Raw genomic sequence first — 27,672 nt, 5'->3', positions numbered from 1 at the left:
CTGGTGATAACAATGTCACCTACTTTTATGGTGAAGTCATTGACTTTCTTAAGTTTGATGTGGGACCCAAACAGGATGGATTCTGTTTTACCCAAGTGTATGGATAGCTTGTTGTCAGCGAGCCAGGTGCAAGTTCTACAGAGCTCAGCAGTGAGGATTTTCTCCACCTGTGACTTGTCCTTGCCGGATACCAGCAAGGCAGAGTCATCCGCAAACAAAAACAATTCACAGTCGCATGCCGATGACATGTCGTTTATGTATATTAGGAACAGTAAAGGTCCCAATATACTGCCTTGGGGGACTCCACAGCTCACCAAGAGGGGGGGGGGGGACACGGTGCCGTTCACCTCTACCACCTGCTCCCTCCCCTCCAAGTAAGATTGCATCCAGCTCCATGAGGTTTTGTTAAATCCGATTGCTCTGAGCTTATCCAACAGTATAGCGTGGTTAACGGTGTCAAAGGCCTTCTGAAGGTCCAGCATGACCATGCCGCAGTATTTGCCCGCGTCCACCTCATGTTTGATGTGGTCGCTCAGATAGAGAAGGCATGTGTCAGTGGAGTGGTTAGTTCTGAAGCCGGATTGGAATTTGTACATGAGTTTATTAGTGGCAAGGTAACTATCGACCTGTTCATAAACTATTTTCTCCATTACTTTCGAAACGGAACTGAGAATAGAAACAAGTCGGTAGTTGCCAGGTTCCAATTTGCTTCCTTTTTTAAAGAGGGGAGTTACTCTTGCTATCTTAAAATCTTTTGGTACTTGGCCTTGTGTAATTGATAGGTTTATTATGTGTGTGATGATCGGGGCAATGATGGAGGCAGAGTCCCTGAGGAATCTGGAGGGAATATTATCAAGGCCGGGGGCCTTGTTAGGGTGGAGCGCGCTCAATTTTTTAAACACCTCATCAGCTGTGACCATTTCTAATTTGAAATCATCGTTGGACACTCCTAGCTTTCTGTAGAAGGCTTTAATGTGTTCTACACCAAAGCGACCAGAGTGGTGGGACAGCTTGTTGACAAGGGTTGCGGCTATGCTGGTGAAAAAAAAAAAGGTCCTTTTTTTTTTTTTTAATTAATAGAATAAAATAAGATAAATAAATTACAAACGTTTTCTTGAATAAAAAAGACAGTAAAACAATATAAAAACAGTTACATAGAAACTAGTAATTCATGAAAAAGAGTACAATTATCTGTTAAAAGTTAGTACTATTAGTGGACCAGCAGCACGCACAATCATGTGTGCTTACGGACTGTATCCCTTGCAGACTGTATTGTTATATATTGATATATAATGTAGGAACCAGAATATTAATAACAGAAAGAAACAACCCTTTTATGTGAATGAGTGTAAATGGGGGAGGGAGGTTTTTTGGGTTAGTGTACTAATTGTAAGTGTATCTTGTTTTTTATGTTAATTTAATCTAAAAAAATTAAAAAATTAAAAAACCGATACCGATAAAAAAAAAACGATACCGATAATTTCCGATATTACATTTTAAAGCATTTATCGGCCGATACATCTCTACTTTGTGGTGTTGCATCCTGCGTTTAAATATAAAAAAATATATTTATCTTTGATCATCTGGTCTTCCTGAAACAGGATATTTTAATACATTTATAAAAAAAATAATATCTAGTTATTACTCTCTACACTGAAAATAACGTTTTGTTTCCTATTCTATTTTTTGTGTTTCAAAATAAAACGTATATGAACCAACAGCCCTTTGAGACACTTGCGATTTAGGGCTATATAAATAAACATTGATTGATTGATTGATTGATTGATTGATTGAATTGTTTTGGTTTTTATTTATGGTATTTCATGATTAAAAAAAAAGGTAATTTTACACTCATGGAAAGTCAGTAAACAAGCTGAAAGTGTGTATGGATGTGTTGATGTTGCTCAGCTTCCTCTGTAGGTGCTGTAGGAGAAGCGACTCATCAGCAGGGGCACGTGAATCTTCTGCTTGGTTTCACTGATGTTGAACACCACCTGCACATGCCAAACTTCTTTTTACACTTGCATGACACGCTCACGTGTCTCTCCAAACATTGTACCCTCGATAAACGCTTTCCCACGGCCACGGTTTGACCCTGGAACAGATCACGTCTATTTCCTAGGCTCACCTCAGCGTAAGGATAGAAGGAGTCCTGGCCCAGACTGGCCCAGTAGGAGCCCGTCTCAAAGCGCAACTTGTACATGCCGGGGACAAAGGCTGCCTGGCTGATGAGTCCGGGGCAGCGACCGTCCTCATTGGTCGTCCTGACAACGCACGAACGTAAACATATGTCAGATGCATGTCGGGTTGTCAATAGTATCAATACTTCTTTTTATTTATTTTTTTAACCAGTCACATGGACAAATAATATTGTTTAACAGGACACTCATATCTATACTGTACATATTTATATTTACTTCTGTGTGGCATATGTTGCATTATTTATATTTAACTTTATTAAATGTTTGAATATATTCTAGGGGTGTGAATCTTTGGGCACCTTACGATTCCGTCCGATTCCTGGGGTGACGATTCGAATCAGAATCAATTCAATCAATGTGTTATTTGGTATTATAATTGTAATAACACTTTTACAAAACAGATTAAAGGCTAAAAAAGCTCCTTCTGGTAGCATGTGGATGGCCTAAAAATGTCTTTTTATTATTGATTCTTGTTAAAAAAAACATGCATATATATTTTAAATTATTATTATTACATTATATCACATTATTCAAATTATAATGATGAATCGATTTAAAATTGGGATGAATAAGAATCGTGATTCGTATTTAAAAACATAAACATATATATATATGAATAAATAAATATGTATATATACACATACATATATATATAATACAAAATATTACATTAATTATAAAAATTAAATAATATAAAAAATAATAAAACATATAAAATAATAATACAAATAATAATAATAATTTAAAAACAATGAAAGCGATAGTAATACAGAATTGACTACATTACACTACAATTGAAACAATGATAATAAAAATAACAACATTGATTAGTGATAATATTTACCTCTTTTATTGCTTCTATCAAATGTATTCAAATCCAAAATTAATGAATAATTGGATTATTGAAATTGAAAAAAGAGCAAAAGATAAAAAAAAAAAAAAAAAAAGGAGCGGAAGATATTAAGTTGTAAAGTATCGACACTTCGATACGAAGTCAATACCAACACGCAAAAAGTACATCAATACCTGCTTTTTTTGTCTGTACAGATGTTATTCATGATTATATTTATACATTTGTTTTGATAAAGACACTTTCCAACACTGCAATAAAATCGTGAATTTAAAAGTACGTGGGTTCAGATAAAAAAAAAAAGTTGGTATCGAACAAGTATCGATAACAGTATCGCGATAACCCTACACACGTGTGTGTGGGTGTGTGTGTGTGTGTGTGTGTGAATCGTACGCGACGTTCAGCATGGTCCAGATCTTCAGCTCCGAGTCCAGTCGATGCAGACTGAGAGACATTCGGGCTGCAGGGACGCCATCGCTGGTGTTGAGCACATGCGTGGTGAGCGGGCTGGACTCCGTCGTCATGGCAACAAGGTGGCGCTCCTCGATGCTAGGAAAGAAAAAGTGACACGATGGTAAACACGTTTAAAAAAAACCAAAAAAAAACCCTGCCTGTTGTTGCCTCTCACTAGCAGAGGCAGGAGGGGGATTCTTAGAACACATAAACATAAATTCACAACACAAACAAAAACAGACACTTCATTAGGTACAGCTGGTCCTGTGGACGTGACAACAACGTGGGCACGATCCTACCTTCAAGTGTCCCCTCACTCTGCTTGTCTGGCGCTCAATACCCAGCATTCCCTGCAAATAAAGCTGGGGGGTGTCAAAGGTCGCCCCGGCTGGAATGAATGATTACAAAAACAGTCAACAACATGTGATCGCTCGCCCGCGGGAAGACGCAGTGATCAAACACTTTTTTCCACTCCAGTTGCTGACATTTCATTAAGGACCTGATGGGGGAGGAAATTGTTGCTGATAACCAGGCCGGTCGTCATGGCAACATCAATTTATGGTCTGTGGAGCTTGTTGTCATTGGGGACACCGCTGGGCCGGAGTCTACCCCAGTCCACTTTCGCTGAGAGGTGAGTACACCTTGGATTTGTCACCGGCCAATCACAGCACACGCTTACACAAACAAGCTGTCACACGCATGCCTGGGAATTTGCAGCCATGTTTGTATTTTCAAATTAGCATAACATGCATGTGTTTATTATACAATCAACATGTTTTTATTATACAATTATCATGTTTTTATTATACAACTATCATAACATGCATGTGTTTATTATACAATCAACATGTTTTTATTATACAATTATCATGTTGTTATTATACTACTATCATACCATGCATGTTTTTATTATACAATCAACATGTTTTTATTATACAATTATCATGTTTTTATTATACAATTATCATAACATGCATGTGTTTATTATACAATCAACTTGTTTTTATTATACAATTATCATAACATGCATGTGTTTATTATACAATCAACATACTTTTATTGTACAATCAACATGTTTTTATTATACAATTATCATGTTTTTATTATACAATTATCATAATATGCTTGTGTTTATTATACAATCAACATGTTTTTATTATACAATTATCATAACATGCATGTTTTTATTATACAGTTATCATAACATGCATGATTTTATTATACAATTATCATAACATGAATGTTTTTATTATACAATCATGTTTTTATTATACAAATAACAAAATTCATGTATTTATTATACAATCAACATGTTCTTATTATACAATTATCATAACATGCATTATTTTATTATACAATTATCATAACATGCATGATTTTATTATACAATTATCATAACATGCATGTTTTTATTATACAATTATCATAACATGCATGTTTTTATTATACAACGTACATGTTTTTATTATACAATTATCATATTTTGCATGTTTTTATTATACAAATAACATAACATGCATGTTTCTATTATACAATCAAAATGTTTTTATTATACAATTATCATAACATGCAAGATTTTATTATACAATCAACATGTTTTTATTATACAAATAACATAACATTCATGTTATTATACAATTATAATAATATACATGTTTTATTTTACAGTCAACATGTTTTTACCCTAGAGGGGGGGGGGGGTTACCCACATATGCGGTCCTCTCCAAGGTTTCTCATAGTCATTCACATTGACGTCCCACTGGGGTGAGTTTTCCTTGCCCGTATGTGGGCTCTGTACCGAGGATGTCGGTGTGGCTTGTACAGCCCTTTGAGACACCTGTGATTTAGGGCTATATAAATAAACATTGATTGATTGATTATACAAATATAACATGCATGATTTTATTTTACAATCAACATGTTTTTATTAGAAAATGATCATAATATGCATGTTTATACAATTAACATAACATGCATGTTTTTATTACATAATTAAAATAGCATGCATGTTTTATTATACAATTATTATAACATGCATATTTATACTATACAATTAACGTAACATGCATGTTTTTATTATACAATTAACATTACATGCATGTTTTTATTAAACAAGTAACATGACATACATGTTTTATACAATTAACATAACATGCGTGTTTTTATTATACAAGTAAGATCACATGCATGTTTTTATTATACAAGTAACATAACATTCACATTTGTATTACACAATTAACATGCATGTTTTTATTTTACAATTAAGATAACATGCATGTTTTTATTTATTTACAAATGCTAGCATGCTAACGTTTGTGTGTATCAAGTACCAGATGATGTGAGTCAGAGGTGTGTACCTGCAAAATGAGTTCTGTTATGTTTAATGAAAATGTGCATGTCATAATTGCATGGGAAATATGTTATATTAATTGTATAATTAAAAAAACATTTCATACACTTTGACATAGCATGTATAAAAATACATATTTAAAATAATGAAAACAAGCATTATCAGTATCACATCAATGTAGGGCACACGTTTTGAAGCTTAAAGTGTTTTACATATTTTGTGCTCCTGAGTTCATCTTGCTGAATTTATTATTAGTGATTGAGTTTTCATTTTATTTTTCAGTTTCAAAACTTGAGAGATAAATGTTTTTGCAGCAAATTCCTACAAACACAAGAGTGTTCCGGTTGTCCAGAAGAACTTGGACCATGTAAACAGATATTTTTACTACAGATGTCCGATAATGGCTTTTTTGCCGATATCCGATATTGTTCAACACTTAATTACCGATTCAGATATCAACCGATACCGATACATACAGTCGTGTAATGAACACATTATTATGCCTAATTTTGTTGTGATGCCCCGCTGGATGCATTAAACAATGTAACAAGGTTTTCCAAAATAAATCAACTCGAGTTATGGAAAAAAATGCCAACATGGCACTGCCATATTTATTATTGAAGTCACAAAGTGCATTATTTTTTTAAACATGCCTCAAAACAGCAGCTTGGAATTTGGGACAGGCTCTCCCTGAGAGAGCATGAGGAGGTTGAGGTGGGCGGGGTAGGGGTGCGGGGGGTGTATATTGTAGCGTCCCGGAAGAGTTAGTGCTGCAAGGGGTTCTGGGTATTTATTTCTGTTGTGTTTATGTTGTGTTACAGTGCGGATGTTCTCCCGAAATGTGTTTGTCATTCTTGTTTGGTGTGGGTTCACAGTCTGGCGCATATTTGTAACAGTGTTAAAGTTGTTTATACCGCCGCCCTCAGTGTGACCTGTATGGCTGTTGACCAAGTATGCCTTGCATTCACTTGTGTGTGTGAAAAGCCGTAGATATTATGTGACTGGGCCGGCACGCAAAGGCAATACCTTTAAGGCACGCCGCCAATATTGTTGTCTGGGTGGAAATCGGGAGAATGGTTGCCCCGGGAGACTTTCGGGGGGGCACTGAAATTTGGGAGTCTCCCAGGAAAATCGGGAGGGTTGTCAAGTATCACTGGGAGACGCAACTGCTCTGTACTTCTCCCTACGTCCAGCGGCGTTTTAAGAAGTCATAAATTTAACTTTTTGAAACCGATACCGATAATTTCCGATATTACATTTTAAAGCATTTATCGGCCGATAATATCGTCAGTCCGATATTATCGGACATCTCTCATTTTTACCTTTACTTACATAACTGAGGCGTCCCTCAAGGCACCCGTTCAAGTCCTCTCCTTTTTGGCAGTTCTATTCCGTAATGTGATTTACAGTCGTGGTCAAAAGTTGACATACACTTGTAAAGAACATAATGTCATGGCTGTCTTGAGTTTCCAATAATTTCTGCAACTCTTATTTTTTTTTGATAGAGTGATTGGAGCACATACTTGTTGGTCACAAAAAACATTCATGTAGTTTGGTTCTTTTGTGAATTTATTATGGGTCTACTGAAAATGTGAGCAAATCTGCTGGGTCAAAAGTATACATACAGCAATGTTAATATTTGCTTACATGTCCCTTGGCCACTTTCACTGCAATAAGGCGCTTTTGGTAGCCATCCACAAGCTTCTGGTTGAATTTTTGACTACTCCTCTTGACAAAATTGGTGCAGTTCAGCTAAATTTGTTGGTTTTCTGACATGGACTTGTTTCTTCAGCATTGTCCACACGTTTAAGTCAGAACTTTGGGAAGGCCATTTTAAAACTTTAATTCTAGCCTGATTTAGCCATTCCTTTACCCCTTTTGACGTGTGTTTGGGGTCATTGTCCTGTTGGAACACCCAACTGCGCCCAAGACCCAACCTCCGGGCTGATGATTGTAGCTTGTCCTGAAGAATTTGGAGGTAATCCTCCTTTTTCATTGTCCCATTTACTCTCTGTAAAGCACCAGTTCCATTGGCAGCAAAACAGACCCAGAGCATAAAACTACCACCACTATGCTTGACGGTAGGGATGGTGTTCCTGGGATTAAAGGCCACACCTTTTCTCCTTCAAACATATTGTTGTGTATTGTGGCCAAACAGCTCAATTTTTGTTTCATGTGACATCACATGGACAAAGATAAGACCTTCTGGAGGAAAGTTCTGTGGTCAGATGCCCCCCTCCTCCTGTTGGGAGGAGAGATTAGGACAAACATTTCTACGTTAGGGTTGTTTATAAAAATACCAAATTTGATCTCTTCTATAGAGAATGGGGACATCTCCACACCCTTGTTTCTCAAATCTGCCCGAAGTGTTTGTTGAAGTAGAAGCTCCCACTGCACGTCCACGTTTGCGAGAGCGGCCGCACGTCCAGGTGAGGACACAAGAAGCGAACCGGCCGGGATTTGTCTCAAAAGGTGCCGGACGCCGTGCCTCCCGATGACCTACCTGACGCCTTTTTGGGACACGTGACGGGAATTACGCGGCACCAGCCGCTTGCGCGTGGGTAACCGTCAATCCTCAATAAAGCAGAAACCCGAAGAAAAGGTCAATAACGCTTACGTGCGACGCCTTTCTTCATCCTTCTCCTCTTGCGTGCACGTCGGCGAACCAAAAGAAGCGCACATGATGATTATTGCGCGGCAGCTTATAATTTTATGACTATTTCGGGGCCTGATGAAGAGCAAAAAAAAAAAAAAAAGGGACATTCCAGATGCGCAAGCTCCGCCCCCTTTCCTCAAATATGTGATAGGAGAGGGAGGGGCGTGGGAAAGAAGCGGACTGGGAGACACTTAAAGGGAGACACTCTGAGGGACACCTTCGTGGACACAACATGGAGCTCGTGTGGGTCGTCATGGTGACGCTGGGTCTTCAGCAGGTGCCATCTGCCTCGGCTCAGGTGAGTCCACTGAGTGGAAACGGTACTTGTTAGAGAAGAACTATAACTTTTTGTGGAAGCTCTAATTTCTGCAGGTCTAGAGGACTAAATGTTCCTTCAGGTCTAGAGAGGAAAAAGAAAATATTTTGCGGCCCTCTCACCCTCTATCTATATATATATATATATATATATATATATATATATATATATATATATATATATATATATATATATATATATATATATATATATATATATATATATATATATATATATGTACAGTATATATATATATATATACACTACCGTTCAAAAGTTTGGGGTCACATTGAAATGTCTTTATTTTTGAAGGAAAAGCACTGTACTTTTCAATGAAGATAACTTTAAACTAGTCTTAACTTTAAAGAAATACACTCTATACATTGCTAATGTGGTAAATGACTATTCTAGCTGCAAATGTCTGGTTTTTGGTGCAATATCTACATAGGTGTATAGAGGCCCATTTCCAGAAACTATCACTCCAGTGTTCTAATGGTACAATGTGTTTGCTCATTGGCTCAGAAGGCTAATTGATGATTAGAAAACCCTTGTGCAATCATGTTCACACATCTGAAAACAGTTTAGCTCGTTACAGAAGCTACAAAACTGACCTTCCTTTGAGCAGATTGAGTTTCTGGAGCATCACATTTGTGGGGTCAATTAAACGCTCAAAATGGCCAGAAAAAGAGAACTTTCATCTGAAACTCGACAGTCTATTCTTGTTCTTAGAAATAAAGGCTATTCCACAAAATTGTTTGGGTGACACCAAACTTTTGAACGGTAGTATATATATATATATATATACATATATATATATATATATATATATATATATATATGTGTGTGTATATATATATACATATTATATATACATATATATACATATATATATATATATATATATATATATATATATATATATATATATATATATATATATATATATATATATATATATATACATATTATATATATATATAAATGTGTATATATATATATATATAAATGTGTGTGTGTATATATATATATATATATATATATATATATATATATATATATATACACACTAAATAATGATAAATACCGTTCAAAAGTTTGGTGTCACCCAAACAAATTTGTGGAATAGCCTTCATTTCTAAGAACAAGAATAGACTGTCGAGTTTCAGATGAAAGTTCTCTTTTTCTGGCCATTTTGAGCGTTTAATTGACCCCACAAATGTGATGCTCCACATACACACACAAACACACACGCATATATACACACATATACACTAAACAATGTGTGCAACCTCTAAAATAGTGTGTACTATTAATGGGCCTGTTGCGTGTGATTTACTAAGACTGTGTGTAGTTCAATAGTGGTACAGGCCGCCCTATTTAAACGAGGATTTTGCGTGTACTTTACGGGGCGTCACCACGGAGATACTGTTGTTTACCGGACAATCATGTCATCATGCTCTTACTTGTGGTGTTTGCTATGTTTTCAAACATGCAGGAGACATGCACCACTTTTTATGGGCATTTTAGAAGCAATAGTCGCGCAGTGCATCGACATTGACACCACTTTTTTTTACCACTGAAGGTGCATGGTAGAGAAGCTGCACTTACTCCACTCAATACGCAAACATGCATACTTAAAGAAGTTTTCTTCATTCGAGGAATATTTTAATGATATATAATCTATGTGAACTAAATGAATGGCATTTTAAAAAAAATACTAAAGGACATCAAAATGCATCAATTAAACTAGTTTTAATCAGCCCCTTAAAGGGTAACTGCACTTTTTGGGGGGGAATTTTGTCCATCCTTCACATTTTGTAATGCATTCTAAATAGAGATGTCCGATAATATCGGACTGACGATATTATTGGCCGATAAATGCTTCAAAATGTAATATCGGAAATTATCGGTATCGGTTTCAAAACTATCGGTATCGGTTTCAAAAAGTACAATTTATGACTTTTTAAAACGCAGCTGTGTACACGGACGTAGGGAGAAGTACAGAGCGCAAATAAACCTTAAAGGCACTGCCTTTGCGTGCCTGCCCAATCACATAATATCTACGGCTTTTCACACACACGGTCAACAGCCATACAGGTCACACTGAGGGTGGCCGTATAAACAACTTTAACACCGTTACAAATATGCGCCACACTGTGAACCCACACCAAACAAGAACGACAAACACATTTCGTGAGAAAATCCGCACCGTAACACAACAGAACAAATACCCAGAACTCCTTGCAGCACTAACTCTTCCGGGATGCTACAATATACACCCCCGTTCCCCCTTATCCCCCCCAACCTCCTCATGCTCTCCCAGGGAGAGCATGTCCCAAATTCCAAGCTGCTGTTTTGAGGCATGTTAAAACAAATAATGCACTTTGTGACTTCAATAATAAATATGGCAGTGCCATGTTGGCACTTTTTTCCATAACTTGAGTTGATTTATTTTGGAAAACCTTGTTACATTGTTTAATGCATCCAGCGGGGCATCGCAACAAAATTAGGCATAATAATGTGTTAATTCCACGACTGTATGTATCGGTATTGGTTGATATCGGAATAGGTAATTAAGAGTTGGACAATATCGGAAATCTCTAATTCTAAATATTTAATAAATGCGCTTACAAAGGAGCCTATAGGAGTCGCTCAATTCTGCCTATAGAGCCCTTTAAAAAAACATCCAAACACCTCCATTAGGGTTTTATAGGCATGATGTAAGTATATATGTAATGTAGTAATGGGCACGTGTATAATAAGATGTAATATTGACGTATTTTGATCATTTTAAGCATATGCAGCGTATTAATTTTAAATAACGCATCACAACGTTTGCTTTTTTTTCCCTCTTCATCACTGATTGTTACTCACTGCTGAGCCAACAAACAGAAAAAAACCCTCACTTACTGTACAAGGTCTGCTGTCATTAGGATGCAGACTGCTGGGATGTTCATATATTCCCATTTAGGTGAAAAATGTCTCATAGTTCTCACCTGTACAACTTGAAGACGGTAGGTTTGAACCCCAATAAGGTGGCAATCTCTCAGCATGGGAAACTAAAAAATAAAAAAACACACAAAAGTTCAGTAGTCATAAGACTACTGAATAATACTGACTACAATAACAAACACATTCTTCTCAAACTAGTTTATCATCAGGTCAGCTGAATCATGCCTCAAGCGTTCTGTATTCTCCACTTATTTACAGAGAAACTTAACAGCACCGCCCGTACTCTTGACATAGTAATGTTTTTTTCAAGTTGTGTTTTACAGGGAACTTTTACATTCTATTTATTTTATTGTGTTGACATTGAGGCAAATAATGGTCGCCTCCAGGAATGGCAACTGACTCTTTTCGACGAAACAGCTCATTTAGACAGAAGCAGCCAAATTAACGCGTCTTTAACTTAAAGTTAAAGTCATAAAAACACAGCGTCAAAAATAAAAAGTGTCATGTTGACTTTATAAAGCAAGTTAAAACCACACCTTTTGACTTTTGGCGCTGCCGGCGAGACTTTGAACTTGATCTTCCTCATCCCAGAAGGAAAGGCATCTGATTGGCCCACCTTCGTCGCTAAGTCCCACCCTCTGACAGGTTGTACGCCGTTTAAGAACTGTGATTGGATATATTCTGAGTTTGTCCCGCCCATTTATATGACGTTTTTAAATATGATTGGCTTTTGTTTGACAACTTTTAGTCTCGTTTGTAATTCGTCAACACTGGTTTAGTGAGGGGAGGGTGTGTCCATCACCTGACAGGTGATGGACACAAAAAAAAGAGCGGAAGATGACGTCATTATAGTCCCTTTTTCAGCGGATTTCTGCGCTCCTGCGGATAATTTTGTCAACTTGTAATGTTTACGTTTTGTGTGAATTTTGAAAAATGTACTTTCTCAACTTCAAACATTTTTGATTTGAGGCGCAAGACATTTATTTGAGGGGGTCACTGCCCCCTCTTGCCCCCATGTAGAGCCCCAACATACATATACCTGTGTGTGTGTGTGTGTGTGTTTATATATAAATACACACGCACATACACACACTTGTAAATATATATATATATATATATATATATATATATATATATATATACATATATACATATATATACATATATATACACACACATATATATATATATATATATATATATATATATATATATATATATGTGTATATATATGTATATATATATATATATATACACATTCGTACACACAAACACACACGCATATATACACACATATACACTAAACAGTGTGTGCAACCTCTAAAATAGTGTGTACTATTAGTGGGCCTGTTGCGTGTGATTTACTAAGACTGTGTGTAGTTCAATAGGGGTACAGGCCGCCCTATTTAAACGAGGATTTTGCGTGTACTTTACGGGGCGTCACCACGGAGATACTGTTGTTTACAGCACAATCATGTCATCATGCTCCTACTTGTGGTGTTTGCTATGTTTTCAAACATGCAGGAGACATGCACCACTTTTTATGGGCATTTTAGAAGCAATAGTCGCGCAGTGCATCTACATTGACACCACTTTTTTTTACCACTGAAGGTGCATGGTAGAGAAGCTGCACTTACTCCACTCAATACGCAAACATGCATACTTAAAGAAGTTTTCTTCATTCGAGGAATATTTTAATGATATATAATCTATGTGAAATAAATTAATGGCATTTTAAAAAATTACTAAAGGACATCAAAATGCATCAATTAAACTAGTTTTAATCAGCCCCTTAAAGGGTAACTGCACTTTTTGGGGGGGAATTTTGTCCATCCTTCACATTTTTTAATGCATTCTAAATAGAGATGTCTGATAATATCGGATGCTGATATTATCGGCCGATAAATGCTTTAAAATGTAATATCGGAAATTATCTGTATCAGTTTCAAAATTATCGGTATCGGTTTCAAAAAGTACAGTTTATGACTTTTTAAAACGCCGCTGTGTACACGGACGTAGGGAGAAGTACAGAGCGCAAATAAACCTTAAAGGCACTGCCTTTGCGTGCCTGCCCAATCACATAATATCTACGGCTTTTCACACACACAGTAAACAGCCATACAGGTCACACCGAGGGTAGCCGTATAAACAACTTTAACACCGTTACAAATATGCGCCACACTGTGAACCCACACCAAACAAGAACGACAAACACATTTCGGGAGAAAATCCGCACCGTAACACAACAGAACAAATACCCAGAACTCCTTGCAGCACTAACTCTTCCGGGATGCTACAATATACACCCCCGTTCCCCCTTATCCCCCCCACCTCAACCTCCTCATGCTCTCCCAGGGAGAGCATGTCCCAAATTCCAAGCTGCTGTTTTGAGGCATGTTAAAACAAATAATGCACTTTGTGACTTCAATAATAAATATGGCAGTGCCATGTTGGCACTTTTTTCCATAACTTGAGTTGATTTATTTTGGAAAACCTGGTTACATTGTTTAATGCATCCAGCGGGGCATCGCAACAAAATTAGGCATAATAATGTGTTAATTCCACGACTGTATGTATCGGTATTGGTTGATATCGGAATCGGTAATTAAGAGTTGGACAATATCGGAATATCGGACATCTCTAATTCTAAATATTTAATAAATGCGCTTACAAAGGAGCCTATAGGAGTCGCTCAATTCTGCCTATAGAGCCCTTTAAAAAAACATCCAAACACCTCCATTAGGGTTTTATAGGCATGATGTAAGTATATATGTAATGTAGTAATGGGCACGTGTATAATAAGATGTAATATTGACGTATTTTGATCATTTGAAGCATATGCAGCGTATTAATTTTAAATAACGCATCACGTTTGCTTTTTTTCCCTCTTCATCACTGATTGTTACTCACTGCTGAGCCAACAAACAGAAAAAAACCCTCACTTGCTGTACAAGGTCTGCTGTCATTAGGATGCAGACTGCTGGGATGTTCATATATTCCCATTTAGGTGAAAAATGTCTCATAGTTCTCACCTGTACAACTTGAAGACGGTAGGTTTGAACCCCAATAAGGTGGCAATCTCTCAGCATGGGAAACTAAAAAAAAAAAACACAAAAGTTCAGTAGTCATAAGACTACTGAATAATACTGACTACAACAACAAACACATTCTTCTCAAACTAGTTTATCATCAGGTCAGCTGAATCATGCCTCAAGCGTTCTGTATTCTCCACTTATTTACAGAGAAACTTAACAGCACCGCCCGTACTCTTGACATAGTAATGTTTTTTTCAAGTTGTGTTTTACAGGGAACTTTTAAATTCCATTTATTTTATTGTGTTGACATTGAGGCAAATAATGGTCGCCTCCAGGAATGGCAACTGACTCTTTTCGACGAAAGAGCTCATTTAGACAGAAGCAGCCAAATTAACGCGTCTTTAACTTAAAGTTAAAGTCATAAATACACAGCGTCAAAAATAAAAAGTGTCATGTTGACTTTATAAAGCAAGTTAAAACCACACCTTTTGACTTTTGGCGCTGCCGGCGAGACTTTGAACTTGATCTTCCTCATCCCAGAAGGAAAGGCATCTGATTGGCCCACCTTCGTCGCTAAGTCCCACCCTCTGACAGGTTGTACGCCGTTTAAGAACTGTGATTGGATACATTCTGAGTTTGTCCCGCCCATTTATATGACGTTTTTAAAAATGATTGGCTTTTGTTTGTGACAACTTTTAGTCTCGTTTGTAATTCGTTAACACTGGTTTAGTGAGGGGAGGGTGTGTCCATCACCTGGCAGGTGATGGACACACAAAAAAGAGCGGAAGATGACGTCATTATAGTCCCTTTTTCAGCGGATTTCTCCGCTCCTGCGGATAATTTTGTCAACTTGTAATGTTTACGTTTTGTGTGAATTTTGAAAAATTTACTTTCTCAACTTCAAACATTTTTGATTTGAGGCGCAAGACATTTATTTGAGGGGGTCACTGCCCCCTCTTGCCCCCATGTAGAGCCCCAACATACATATACCTGTGTGTGTGTGTGTGTGTGTGTGTGTGTTTATATATAAATACACGCGCACACACACACACTTGTAAATATATATATATATATATATATATATATATATATATATATATATATATATATATATATATATATATATATATATATATATATATATATATATATATATATATATATACACACACACATACACCCGTGTAAAATAAATATATATGTATATATATATATTTTTTTATATATATACACATATATGAATGTTTGTACACACATATACATACAAAAATATATATGTAACCTATATATGTACCCGGTGGTCTTTTCCTCTGCCACACACTATATATTTACATATATACACACACTGATATATATATATATATATATATATATATATATATATATATATATATATATATATATATATATATATATATATATATATATATATATATATATATATATATATATATATATATATTTTATATATACACGTATATGAATGTTTATACACACATATACATACAAAAATATATATGTAACCTATATATGTACCCGGTGGTCTTTTCGTCTTTTCCTCTGCCACACACTATATATTTACATATATACACACACCGATTATATATATATTTACATATATACACACACCGATTATATATATATATATATATATATATATATATATATATATATATATATATATATATATATATATATATATATATCAGTGTGTGTGTGTATATATGTAAATATATATATATATATATAGATGTATCTATATAGATATTATATATATATATGCGCACATTATATATAAACACACATATATACACAAATATATCTACATATATATACACACAAATATATATATATACACACACACACACACACACACACACACACACACACACACACACACACACACACACACGCACACATTTATAGTACATATATACACACACATATATATATACACACACGTATATACATATACACACACACTTATATACACATTCTGTATATACAGGTCTAGATGTTCCTTCAGGTCTAAATGCAGGTATAGATGACTAGATGTTCCTTCAGGTCTAGTTGCAGGTCTAGATGACTAGATGTTCCTTCAGGTCTAGTTGCAGGTCTAGATGACTAGATGTTCCTTCAGGTCTAGTTGCAGGTCTAGATGACTAGATGTTCCTTCAGGTCTAGTTGCAGGTCTAGATGACTAGATGTTCCTTCAGGTTTAGTTGCAGGTCTACATGACTAGATGTTCCTTCAGGTTTAGTTGCAGGTCTACATGACTAGATGTTTCTTCAGGTCTAGTTGCAGGTCTACATGACTAGATGTTCCTTCAGGTCTAGTTGCAGGTCTAGATGACTAGATGTTGCTTCAGGTTTAGTTGCAGGCCTACATGACTAGATGTTCCTTCAGGTTTAGTTGCAGGTCTACATGACTAGATGTTTCTTCAGGTCTAGTTGCAGGTCTACATGACTAGATGTTCCTTCAGGTCTAGTTGCAGGTCTAGATGACTAGATGTTGCTTCAGGTTTAGTTGCAGGCCTACATGACTAGATGTTTCTTTAGGTCTAGTTGCAGGTCTAGATGACTAGATGTTCCTTCAGGTCTAGTTGCAGGTCTACATGACTAGATGTTTCTTCAGGTCTAGTTGACTAGATATTATTTCAGGTCTAGTTGCAGATCTAGATGACGAGATGTTACTTGAGGTCTAGTTGCAGGTCTATATGACTAGATGTTATTTCAGGTCTAGTTGCAAGTCTAGATGATGAGATGTTCTTTCAGGTCTAGATGACTAGATGTTCCTCTAGGTTTAGTTGCAGGTCTAAACAACTAGATGTTATTTCAGGTCTAGTTGCAGGTCTAACTGCAGGTCTACATGACTAGATGTTATTTCAGGTCTAGTTGCCGGTCTAGATGACTAGATGCTCCTTGAGGTCTAGTTGCAGGTCCAGACAACTAGATGTTCCTTCAGGTCACTTCACCCATCAACCTTGTGGTGCTTTTAATGTGAAAATCCTCCTCCAAGCTTCCTGACAGAGTTGTCTTGAGGTGGCGCCACGAGTCTGAGGTCAACATTGTTGGCGGCCATGTTTGCACCATCAACAATGTGTGAGGTGATGATGTCGCCATGATGCTAGAAACACACCTCTTTGTTTACACTTCACACCTGGACACACCTAAAACCACACTGGACCTGGAACACAAGCAGACTGGACCCGAACTAGAACCACATCATACCTAGACCAGAACCACACCCAACATAGACTAGAACCATAATGAACAAAATACCAAAAGATACTCTCTGTGACCTTTTACCTGGTCCCGCCCACAGGCTTTCCCCTCCCCCCGTGACCTGCTGACCTCCGTGCGTCAGGTGGAGAAGATGCTGGCAGCCCACGAGGTCTCCTTCCAACAGCACCTGCGCTCGCTGCGCAAGAAGATGAGCGCTCTGCACAACAGCACGCTGGCCGCCATGAAGGCCGCCAACGGTGAGAGGACGCCATGTCGGCTGTCACATGACAAACGCCATGTTGGCTGTCACATGACAAACGCCATGTCGGCTGTCACATGACAAACGCCATGTTGACTGTCACATGACAAACGCCATGTTGACTGTCACATGACAAACGCCATGTCGACTGTCACATGACAAACGCCATGTTGACTGTCACATGACAAACGCCATGTCAACTGTCACATGACAAATGCCATGTCGGCTTTTGTGTCACATGAAAAAACGCCATTTCAACTGTCACATGACAAACACCATTTTGTCTTTTGTGTCACCTGACAAACGCCATGTCAACTGTCACATGACAAACACCATGTTGTGTTTTGTGTCACCTGACAAACGCCATGTCAACTGTCACATGACAAACGCCATGTCGGCTTTTGTGTCACATGAAAAAACGCCATGTCAACTGTCACATGACAAACACCATTTTGTCTTTTGTGTCATCTGACAAACGCCATGTCAACTGTCACATGATAAACGCCATGTCAACTGTCACATGACAAACACCATTTTGTCTTTTGTGTCACCTGACAAACGCCATGTCGGCTTTTGTGTCACATAAAAAAACGCCATGTCAACTGTCACATGACAAACACCATTTTGTCTTTTGTGTCACCTGACAAACGCCATGTCAACTGTCACATAACAAACGCCATGTCGGCTTTTGTGTCACATAAAAAAACGCCATGTCAACTGTCACATGACAAACACCATTTTGTCTTTTGTGTCACATGACAAACACCATTTTGTCTTTTGTGTCACCTGACAAACGCCATGTCAACTGTCACATGACAAACGCCATGTTGGCTTTTGTGTCACATGACCAACACCATTTCGGCTTTTGTGTCACATAACAAATGCCATGTCGGCTCTTGTGTCTCATGACAAACGCCGTGTAAACTGTCACCTGACAAACGCCATTTTGGCTTTTGTGTCACATGACAACCGCCATGTCGGTTTTTGTGTCACATGACAAACGCCATTTTGGCTTTTGTGTCACATGACAAACGCCATGTTGGCTCTTGTGTCACATGACAAACGCCATGTCAACTGTCACATGACCAACACCATTTTGGCTTTTGTGTCACATGACAAAGGCCATTTTGGCTCGTGTCACCTGACAAACGCCATTTTGGCTCGTGTCACATGACAAACGCCATGTTGGCTGTCACATGACAAACGCCATTTTGGCTCGTGTCACATGACAAACGGCATGTCAAATGTCACATGACAAACGCCATGTCAAATGTCACATGACAAACGGCATGTCAAATGTCACATGACAAACGCCACGTCAAATGTCACATGACAAACGCCACGTCAAATGTCACATCACAAACGCCACGTCATATGTCACATGACAAACGCCACGTCATATGTCAAATGACAAACGCCACGTCAAATGTCACATGACAAACGCCACGTCAAATGTCACATGACAAACGACATGTCAAATGTCACATGACAAACGCCATGTCAAATGTCACATGACAAACGCCATGTCAAATGTCACATAACAAACGCCACGTCAAATGTCACATGACAAACGACATGTCAAATGTCACATGACAAACGCCATGTCAAATGTCACATGACAAACGCCATGTCAAATGTCACATGACAAACGCCATGTCAAATGTCACGTGACAAACGCCACGTCAAATGTCACGTGACAAACGCCACGTCATATGTCAAATGACAAACGCCACGTCATATGTCAAATGACAAACGCCACGTCAAATGTCACATGACAAACGCCACGTCAAATGTCACATGACAAACGCCACGTCAAATGTCACATGACAAACGCCACGTCAAATGTCACATGACAAACGCCACGTCAAATGTCACATGACAAACGGCATGTCAAATGTCACATGACAAACGGCACGTCAAATGTCACATGACAAACGCCACGTCAAATGTCACATGACAAACGCCACGTCATATGTCACATGACAAACGCCACGTCATATGTCACATGACAAACGCCACGTCATATGTCACATGACAAACGCCACGTCAAATGTCACATGACAAACGCCACGTCAAATGTCACATGACAAATGCCACGTCATATGTCACATGACAAACGCCACGTCAAATGTCACATGACAAACGCCATGTCAAATGTCACATGACAAACGCCATGTCATATGTCACATAACAAACACCACGTCAAATGTCACATGACAAACGCCATGTCAAATGTCACATGACAAACGCCATGTCAAATGTCACATGACAAACGACATGTCAAATGTCACATGACAAAAGCCATGTCAAATGCCACATGACAAACGCCATGTCAAATGTCACATGACAAACGCTATGTCAAATGTCACATGACAAATGCCACGTCAAATGTCACATGACAAACGCCATGTCAAATGTCACATGACAAACGCCATGTCATGTCACATGACAAACGCCATGTCAAATGTCACATGACAAACGCCATGTCAAATGTCACATGACAAACGCCACGTCAAATGTCACATGACAAACGCCACGTCAAATGTCACATGACAAACGCCATGTCAAATGTCACATAACAAACGCCACGTCAAATGTCACATGAGAAACGACATGTCAAATGTCACATGACAAAAGCCATGTCAAATGTCACATGACAAACGCCACGTCAAATGTCACATGACAAACGCCACGTCAAATGTCACATGACAAACGCCATGTCAAATGTCACATAACAAACGCCACGTCAAATGTCACATGAGAAACGACATGTCAAATGTCACATGACAAAAGCCATGTCAAATGTCACATGACAAACGCCATATGTCTCCCCACAGCCTCCTGCCCCAAACCGGAACCGCCCGCCCACGGCCACCGGCTGGGCCGCGTCTTCTCCGTGGGACACGAGGTCCACTTCCTGTGCAAGCCGGGCTACGAGCTGATTGGTCCGCAGACACAAGTGTGTCTGGAGTCGCTGAGGTGGAGCGGCCAGGCGCCAACGTGCCGCCACCAGCAAGACGGAGGTGCAGGTCCTGATCCGGCTCGGATCCACTTTAGAAACTTCTTGGTCTTATTTCTACTTTTCAGGGTCTGACGGCACCAGAAGCTCCTCCCTCTTCCCTTCTGCTGATGCCACGCCCTCCTCGCCGCCGCCATCCTCCATGATGTCCGCCTCCTCGCCGTCTCCCCCGCCCGCGCCCTCCTCGGTGCACCCCTCCAACTGCACCCGCCTCCAGGGCGCCATGCGCTGCACGTGTGACGTGGGCTTCACCATCTCCGGCCGCGACAACAACCTCTGCACAGGTGACGGCGTTCCCGCCCCTTAGCGCCAGCTCCTTGTCCTACTTCCTGTCCTACTTCCTGTTTCCGTGGCAGACATCGACGAGTGCCGCCTGTTCTCCCTGGGCCAGCAGGGGCGCCTCTGCGTGCACGAGTGCGCCAACACGCCCGGCAGCTACCGCTGCCTCTGTCCCGCCGGCTACAGGATCGCCGACGACGGGCGCGGCTGCACAGGTCAGGGGTCAAACGGGTGGGCCGTGTGTGGCGTGCGCGGTCATGTGACGTCGGCGTGTCGCTGTGCGCAGACTTGGACGAGTGCGACGACGGGGAGCACGACTGCGGCGGCGAGGAGCTCTGCGTCGACACGCACGGAGGTTTCCGCTGCATGACCGTGGCGTGTCCCCGCGGCAACAACGCCACCTACATCAAGACGTCGCCAACGTAAGAGCGCCCGCTTCTACAACGCTCCAAAACCAGTGAAGTTGGCACGTTGTGTAAATGGTAAATAAAAACAGAATACAATGATTTGCTAATCCTTTTCAACTTACATTCAATTGAATAGACTGCAAAGACAAGATACTTAACGTTCACACTGGTAAAATGTGTTATTTTTTAGCTCATTTGGAATTTGATGCCTGCAACATGGTTAAAAAAAGCTGGCACAAGTGGCAAAAAAGACTGAGAAAGTTGAGGAATGCTCATCAAACACTTATTTGGAACATCCCACAGGTGAAGAGGATAATTGGGAACAGGTGGGTGCCATGATTGGGCATAAAAGCAGCTTCCATGAAATGCTCAGTCATTCACAAACAAGGATGGGCCGAGAGTCACCACTTTGTCAACAAATGCGAGAGCAAATTGTGGAACAGTTCAAGAACAACATTTCTCAACGAGCTATTGCAAGGAATTTAGGGATTTCACCATTTACGGTCCGTAATGTCATCAAAAGGTTCAGAGAATCTGGAGAAATCACTGCACGTAACATTGAATGCCCGTGACTTTGGATCCCTCAGGCGGTACTGCATCAAAAAGCGACATCAGTGTGTAAAGGATGTCACCACATGGGCTCAGGAACACTTCAGAAAACCACTGTCAGTAACTACAGTTGGTCGCTACATCTGTAAGTGCAAGTTAAAACTCTACTATCCCAAGCGAAAGCCATTTATCAACAACACCCAGAAACGCCGCCGGCTTCCCTGGGCCTGAGCTCATCTAAGATGGACTGATACAAAGTGGAAAAGTGTTCTGTGGTATGACGAGTCCGCATTTCCCAAATAGTTTTTAAAAGCTGTGGACGTCGTGTCCTCCGGACCAAAAGAGGAAAAGAACCATCCGGATTGTTATAGGCGCAAAGTTCAAAAGCGAGGGGGTGTATTAGTACCCAAGGCATGGGTAACTTACACATCTGTGAAGGCGCCATTAATGCTGAAAGGTACATACAGGTTTTGGAGCAACATATGTTGCCATCCAAGCAACGTTATCATGGACGCCCCTGCTTATTTCAGCAAGACAATGCCAAGCCACGTGTTACATCAACGTGGCTTCATAGTAAAAGAGTGCGGGTACTAGACTGGCCTGCCTGTAGTCCAGACCTGTCTCCCATTGAAAATGTGTGGCGCATTATGAAGCCTAAAATACCACAACGGAGACCCCGGACTGTTGAACAACTTAAGCTGTACATCAAGCAAGAATGGGAAAGAATTCCACCTGAAAAGCTTCAAAAATTGGTCTCCTCACTTCTGAGTGTTGTTAAAAGGAAAGGCCATGTAACACAGTGGTAAAAATGCTCCTGTGACAACTTTTTTGCAATGTGTTGCTGCCGTTAAATTCTAAGTTAATATTAAGTTTCTCAGTGTGAACATTAAATATCTTGTCTTTGCAGTCTAATCAATTGAATATAAGTTGAAAAGGATTACTAAATCATTGTATTCTGTTTTTATTTACCATTTACACAACGTGCCAACTTCACTGGTTTTGCCGCCGACATTCTCAAACGCTGTGTGTGTGTGTGTGTGTGTGTGTGTGTGTGTGTGTGTGTGTGTGTGTGTGTGTGTGTGTGTGTGTGTGTGTGTGTGTGTGTGTGTGTGTAGGCGCTGCGAGAGGAACCCCTGCATGCTGGGCGACAAGGCGTGCGCCAAGGCGCCCAACTCCGTCTCCTTCCACTTCCTGTCCGTGGTGTCCAACATGTCGACGCCCCGCGTGCTCTTCCGCGTGTCGGCGGCCCGGGCGCTGGGCGACACGCTGCGCTTCGGGCTGGCGGGCGGCCGGGGGCGGGGCCACTTCAGCGTGCAGCGCTCGGGCCGCCAGACGGGCACGCTCCTCCTGGTGGCGCCCGTGCTGGGCCCCGCCACGCTGGAGGCCGAGGTGGAGATGAGCGAGCTGGAGCGCCACACCCTGCTGGGCCGATACCTCACCAAGGTCACGCTCTTTGTGTCGCCTTATAACTTTTAAAGGACCGCCTTTAGCATTTTTCAATTATTTTTTATTATTATTACCCTATTTTTCCCGGTACATAAGCCACACCAACTACATTTTAGAAACAGTAAATATGTTTCCATATATTAGCTGCACGGGACTATAGCTCCATTATATTACAATAGCATGTACAAATATGCATGAAAACACTCCTACGGACGTCACTTTAGTAAGTAAGAATAGTTTTAGTTATATTGTAAAACTTACAAACGAAGAATCCCTACGAGTACACCGCGGCACCTGCAGTGAGCGAACTCGTCCAAAAGATGGCGCCGTGGCACATACAAAAAAACACACCTTTTCAGTGTTTGTTTGTTTTGTTTTTTAACTATTTGCATTATGGCCATAAATTAGCCGCAGGGGTCAAAGCGTAGGAAAAACCTAGCAGCTTAGAGTCCGGAATTTACAGTTGTATTGGTGTCCCGGAAAAAAAAATTCACTTCCGATATTGGAGCCTTGAGTATTGGCCGATACCAATGTTAACCCGATACGATATCAGCAAAAATCCTACATTGTGTTCTTTAGTAGTGTGGCGAAAAGGTTTGATTCGGTGAAAATGGTCAAACAGAAAACAATGGTAGCAATGAAAAACTTTAGCATATTTATTATTCACCGTCTGGAATGGACTAATGCAGTCTTTAATTTTTTTGGGGGGGGCGAATATACAGTAACTTGAATGATGCGGACACGTTTGTTACTGGATACATTCTAATATGCCTTGGAGATTTTGTATATGTGAGCACTATGCAACTATAATTGTTTGATATTGGCTTATATTGACAAATGTGCTGTTTTATACTTTCAGTTCATTAATACGTTATGTCTAGCTTGTGTGCTATGGTGTGCTTAGCTGTTGTGTAGCTGCTAGTAGCCTATAGACTAGCATGTTTACTTTTTGTAAATGACTTGACTAAAACACAACAAAAGACCAACCTTGTGAGCTTATTGGAGGAATATGTACTATTTACTGACTGAAATGGACGTATGCTGTCTTTAAGTTGAAGTGGGGGGGAAGATAAAGTGAAAAAATACATAAATATGTCAAATAAAATAAATGAAATAAAATACAAAGTTGAAGTGGAGTGCTAATTGTTTTTTTGGCAACAATAATTCATGAAGCAAAGCTCATGATACAGTAAGTTGAATGATGCGGACACATTTGTTACTGGATACTTTCTAATATACCTTGAAGACTTTGTATGTGTAAGTACTATGCGACTATAATTATTTGACACTTGTTTATATTGACAAATGTGCAGTTCTATATTTTCAGTTGATTATTTCGTATGTCTAGCTTGTGTGCTATGGTATGCTTAGCTGTTGGCTAGCTGCTAGTAGCCGAGAGCCTAGCATGTTTACCTTTTGTAAACAACTTGACTAAAACAAAAAAAGACCAACCTTGTGAGCTTATTTGAGGAATAAGTACTATTTACTGTCTGGAACAGACGTATGCTGTCTTTAAATTGAAGTGGGAAAAAATATTTTACAAAAAATACATAAATATATACAATGAAATAAAACAAAATACAATAAATGAAATTACATAAAAAGTTGAAGTGGAGTGTTAATTGTTTTTTTTTTGGCGACAATAATTCACGAAGTCAAGTTCATGATACAGTAAGTTGAATGATGCGGACACATTTGTTACTGGATACTTTCTAATATGCCTTGAAGACTTTGTATGTGTAAGTACTATGCAACTATAATTAATTGACACTCGTTTATATTGACAAATGTGCTGTTTTATATTTTCAGTTGATTTTTACGTATGTCTAGCTAGTGTGCTACAGTGTGCTTAGCTGTTGGGTAGCTGCCAGCTTCTAGTAGCCTATAGCCTAGCATGTTTACCTTTTGTAAACGACTTGAGTAAAACACAACAAAAGACCAACCTTCTGAGCTTATTGGAGGAATATGTACTATTTACTGACTGAAATGGACGTATGCTGTCTTTAAGTTGAAGTGGAAAAAAAATCCATTGAAAAAATACATAAATATGTAAAATGAAATAAAATAAAAAGTTGAAGTGGAGTGGTAATTGTTTTTTTGCAACAATAATTCATGAAGTCAAGCTCATGATACAGTAAGAATGATGCGGACACATTTGTTACTGGATACTAATACACCTTGAAGACTTTGTATGTGTAAGTAATATGCAACTATAATTGTTTGATACTCTTATATTGCCAATGTGCTGTTTTATATTTTCAGTTGTTTATTACGTATGTCTAGCTAGTGTGCTATAGTGTGCTTAGCTGTCGTGTAGCTGCTAGTCGCCTATAGCCTCGCATGTTTAGCTTTTGTCAGTGACTTGAGTAAAATACAAGAAAAGGCCAACCTTTTGTGCTTCTATCGGGCATTTTCCGATACTTGTTCTTTTGCTGATAACCGACTGATATCAATATTGGACCATGACACCCCTAATTGCTACTTCTTCAAAAAAAAAATTAAAAAGCATAAAAGTTTAAATTAGGCATCTTTTTTAATTGAAATTGAACAAATATCAAAATTAATGTTAATAACATTAGAATACTTAGTACCGTTATTAGTATTATTCATTGTGATTTTGACTTTTTATGTTGTCTTTGAATAATAAAAAATATTTAACGTGTCACATTTGTTTATGTTTATTATAAAAAAAACATTAGTCGCACATATGCTGTATGAAACGCAAATAGCGATACAGTGTCCCTCGATGTGTGTGTCACTTTAAGAAAAACAAAACAAGTTTGACATTGATTTGTCGTCATTGTCGATCCGAATGAAACAAAGAAAAAGGAAAAATTCCCCCCAAAATTAATTGTTTTGATAAAATATGCCAATACTGTATTTGCAAGTTAAATGTAGTGACTTCTTTAGTCCAGCAGATGGCGTGTGACCATTATGAAACCAGTGCAGTGTTGATGCAGGTAGTGAGTGTGGCACACACTCGCTGTGGTCGTTTGGTTCCTGGTCCAATAAACGTCAGCAGCTAATTCAACGCTTGTCAATGATGAGAAAAGCCCCGCCCACTTGGACCAAAGTCGGCCCTGATTGGCCGCTCAGAAACAACGTGCATAAAACACCGCAGAAAACACTTGGCCCTCTAAGTGCCACCATAATGAGTGAAGTACAGGAGCGTAGCAGGCCTAAGTATTTATTAAAAACAGTTTTTTTATACTTTTGGTTTGAGAATCGCTGTCCGAGAACATTCCAGGAGCTGTTCGGCTCCGTTTTTAAAGTCGACACATTTTGACGCAGGACGCCGTAAAATCCACACGGGCGCCGTCTTCGCTAGCCACGCCGGCGGAGGAATTCAACACGGACGTGACAGACGGCCGACCAAACAAGACATCATCAGCACACAACGTGACGTGTTTTGATGTCATGGCCTGTTGAGGCAACGGTTACTATTGGCTGCTTGAAAAGGGGGCGGGGCTGACCTCAACCCCGCCGCCCCCCACTGTTTAAACCTGTCCCAATTGTATTGTGCTGCAACATTTTATCAGTCCTAACCAAATGTTTACAGGCAAGTTTGTGCCTTCAAGGTTGGAACATGAAGGCTGGTTATGAATAAATACACCAAGTAAAAACTATAAAAAGTTAACTTAAAAGCCGTGTCGGCACAAACAAAAAAACTAATTTT

General features: G+C 39.1%; 2 protein-coding genes across 9 annotated transcripts; one reads left to right on the top strand and one right to left on the bottom strand.

Annotated features, from left to right (window-relative positions):
- Window positions 1–1,019: 1,019 nt before the first annotated feature.
- On the bottom strand, window positions 1,020–15,374 carry LOC133646950 (5-hydroxyisourate hydrolase-like). Of its 7 annotated transcripts, XM_062042906.1 has the most exons (7): window positions 15,299–15,374; window positions 14,811–14,873; window positions 11,823–11,885; window positions 3,804–3,892; window positions 3,445–3,600; window positions 2,129–2,264; window positions 1,023–1,994 (listed from the first exon to the last, which is right to left on the bottom strand). In XM_062042906.1, the coding sequence occupies exons 5-7, from the start codon at window positions 3,573–3,575 to the stop codon at window positions 1,905–1,907; spliced, it is 357 nt and encodes a 118-aa protein (XP_061898890.1). In that variant the 5' UTR covers window positions 3,576–3,600; window positions 3,804–3,892; window positions 11,823–11,885; window positions 14,811–14,873; window positions 15,299–15,374; the 3' UTR covers window positions 1,023–1,904. The 7 variants fall into 7 exon arrangements, with proteins under 7 accessions (XP_061898897.1, XP_061898895.1, XP_061898896.1 ...); XM_062042913.1 differs by lacking the exons at window positions 3,804–3,892; window positions 14,811–14,873; window positions 15,299–15,374 and adding exons at window positions 5,214–5,354; window positions 12,315–12,394 and having other exon boundaries at window positions 1,020–1,994; XM_062042911.1 differs by lacking the exon at window positions 3,804–3,892 and having other exon boundaries at window positions 1,021–1,994.
- LOC133646948 (fibulin-7-like) lies at window positions 4,033–26,033 on the top strand. 2 transcript variants are annotated; one of them, XM_062042904.1, is made up of 7 exons: window positions 4,033–4,135; window positions 18,138–18,294; window positions 21,134–21,319; window positions 21,384–21,599; window positions 21,672–21,809; window positions 21,881–22,016; window positions 23,666–26,033. In XM_062042904.1, exons 2-7 carry the CDS (start codon window positions 18,189–18,191, stop codon window positions 24,024–24,026), a joined length of 1,143 nt encoding a protein of 380 aa, XP_061898888.1. In that variant the 5' UTR covers window positions 4,033–4,135; window positions 18,138–18,188; the 3' UTR covers window positions 24,027–26,033. The 2 variants fall into 2 exon arrangements, with proteins under 2 accessions (XP_061898888.1, XP_061898887.1); XM_062042903.1 differs by lacking the exon at window positions 4,033–4,135 and adding an exon at window positions 8,733–8,808.
- The last annotated feature ends 1,639 nt before the right edge of the window (window positions 26,034–27,672 follow it).

Source organism: Entelurus aequoreus, linkage group LG03, assembly GCF_033978785.1.
Source record: "Entelurus aequoreus isolate RoL-2023_Sb linkage group LG03, RoL_Eaeq_v1.1, whole genome shotgun sequence".
NCBI classification, from domain to species: Eukaryota; Metazoa; Chordata; class Actinopteri; order Syngnathiformes; family Syngnathidae; genus Entelurus; species Entelurus aequoreus.
This window is presented reverse-complemented; position numbering and strand designations above follow the sequence as displayed.

Coding starts and splice junctions, on each gene's coding strand:
- LOC133646950 (XM_062042911.1), bottom strand. CDS start 3,575: ATGACGACGGAGTCCAGCCCGCTCACCACGCATGTGCTCAACACCAGC. Junction 2,265..3,444: donor TGGACCATGCTGAACGTCGC/GTACGATTCACA, acceptor GTGCGTTGTCAG/GACGACCAATGAGGACGGTC. Junction 1,995..2,128: donor CCTTCTATCCTTACGCTGAG/GTGAGCCTAGGA, acceptor TGGCATGTGCAG/GTGGTGTTCAACATCAGTGA.
- LOC133646948 (XM_062042903.1), top strand. CDS start 8,743: ATGGAGCTCGTGTGGGTCGTCATGGTGACGCTGGGTCTTCAGCAGGTG. Junction 8,809..18,137: donor TGCCATCTGCCTCGGCTCAG/GTGAGTCCACTG, acceptor TCCCGCCCACAG/GCTTTCCCCTCCCCCCGTGA. Junction 22,017..23,665: donor TACATCAAGACGTCGCCAAC/GTAAGAGCGCCC, acceptor GTGTGTGTGTAG/GCGCTGCGAGAGGAACCCCT.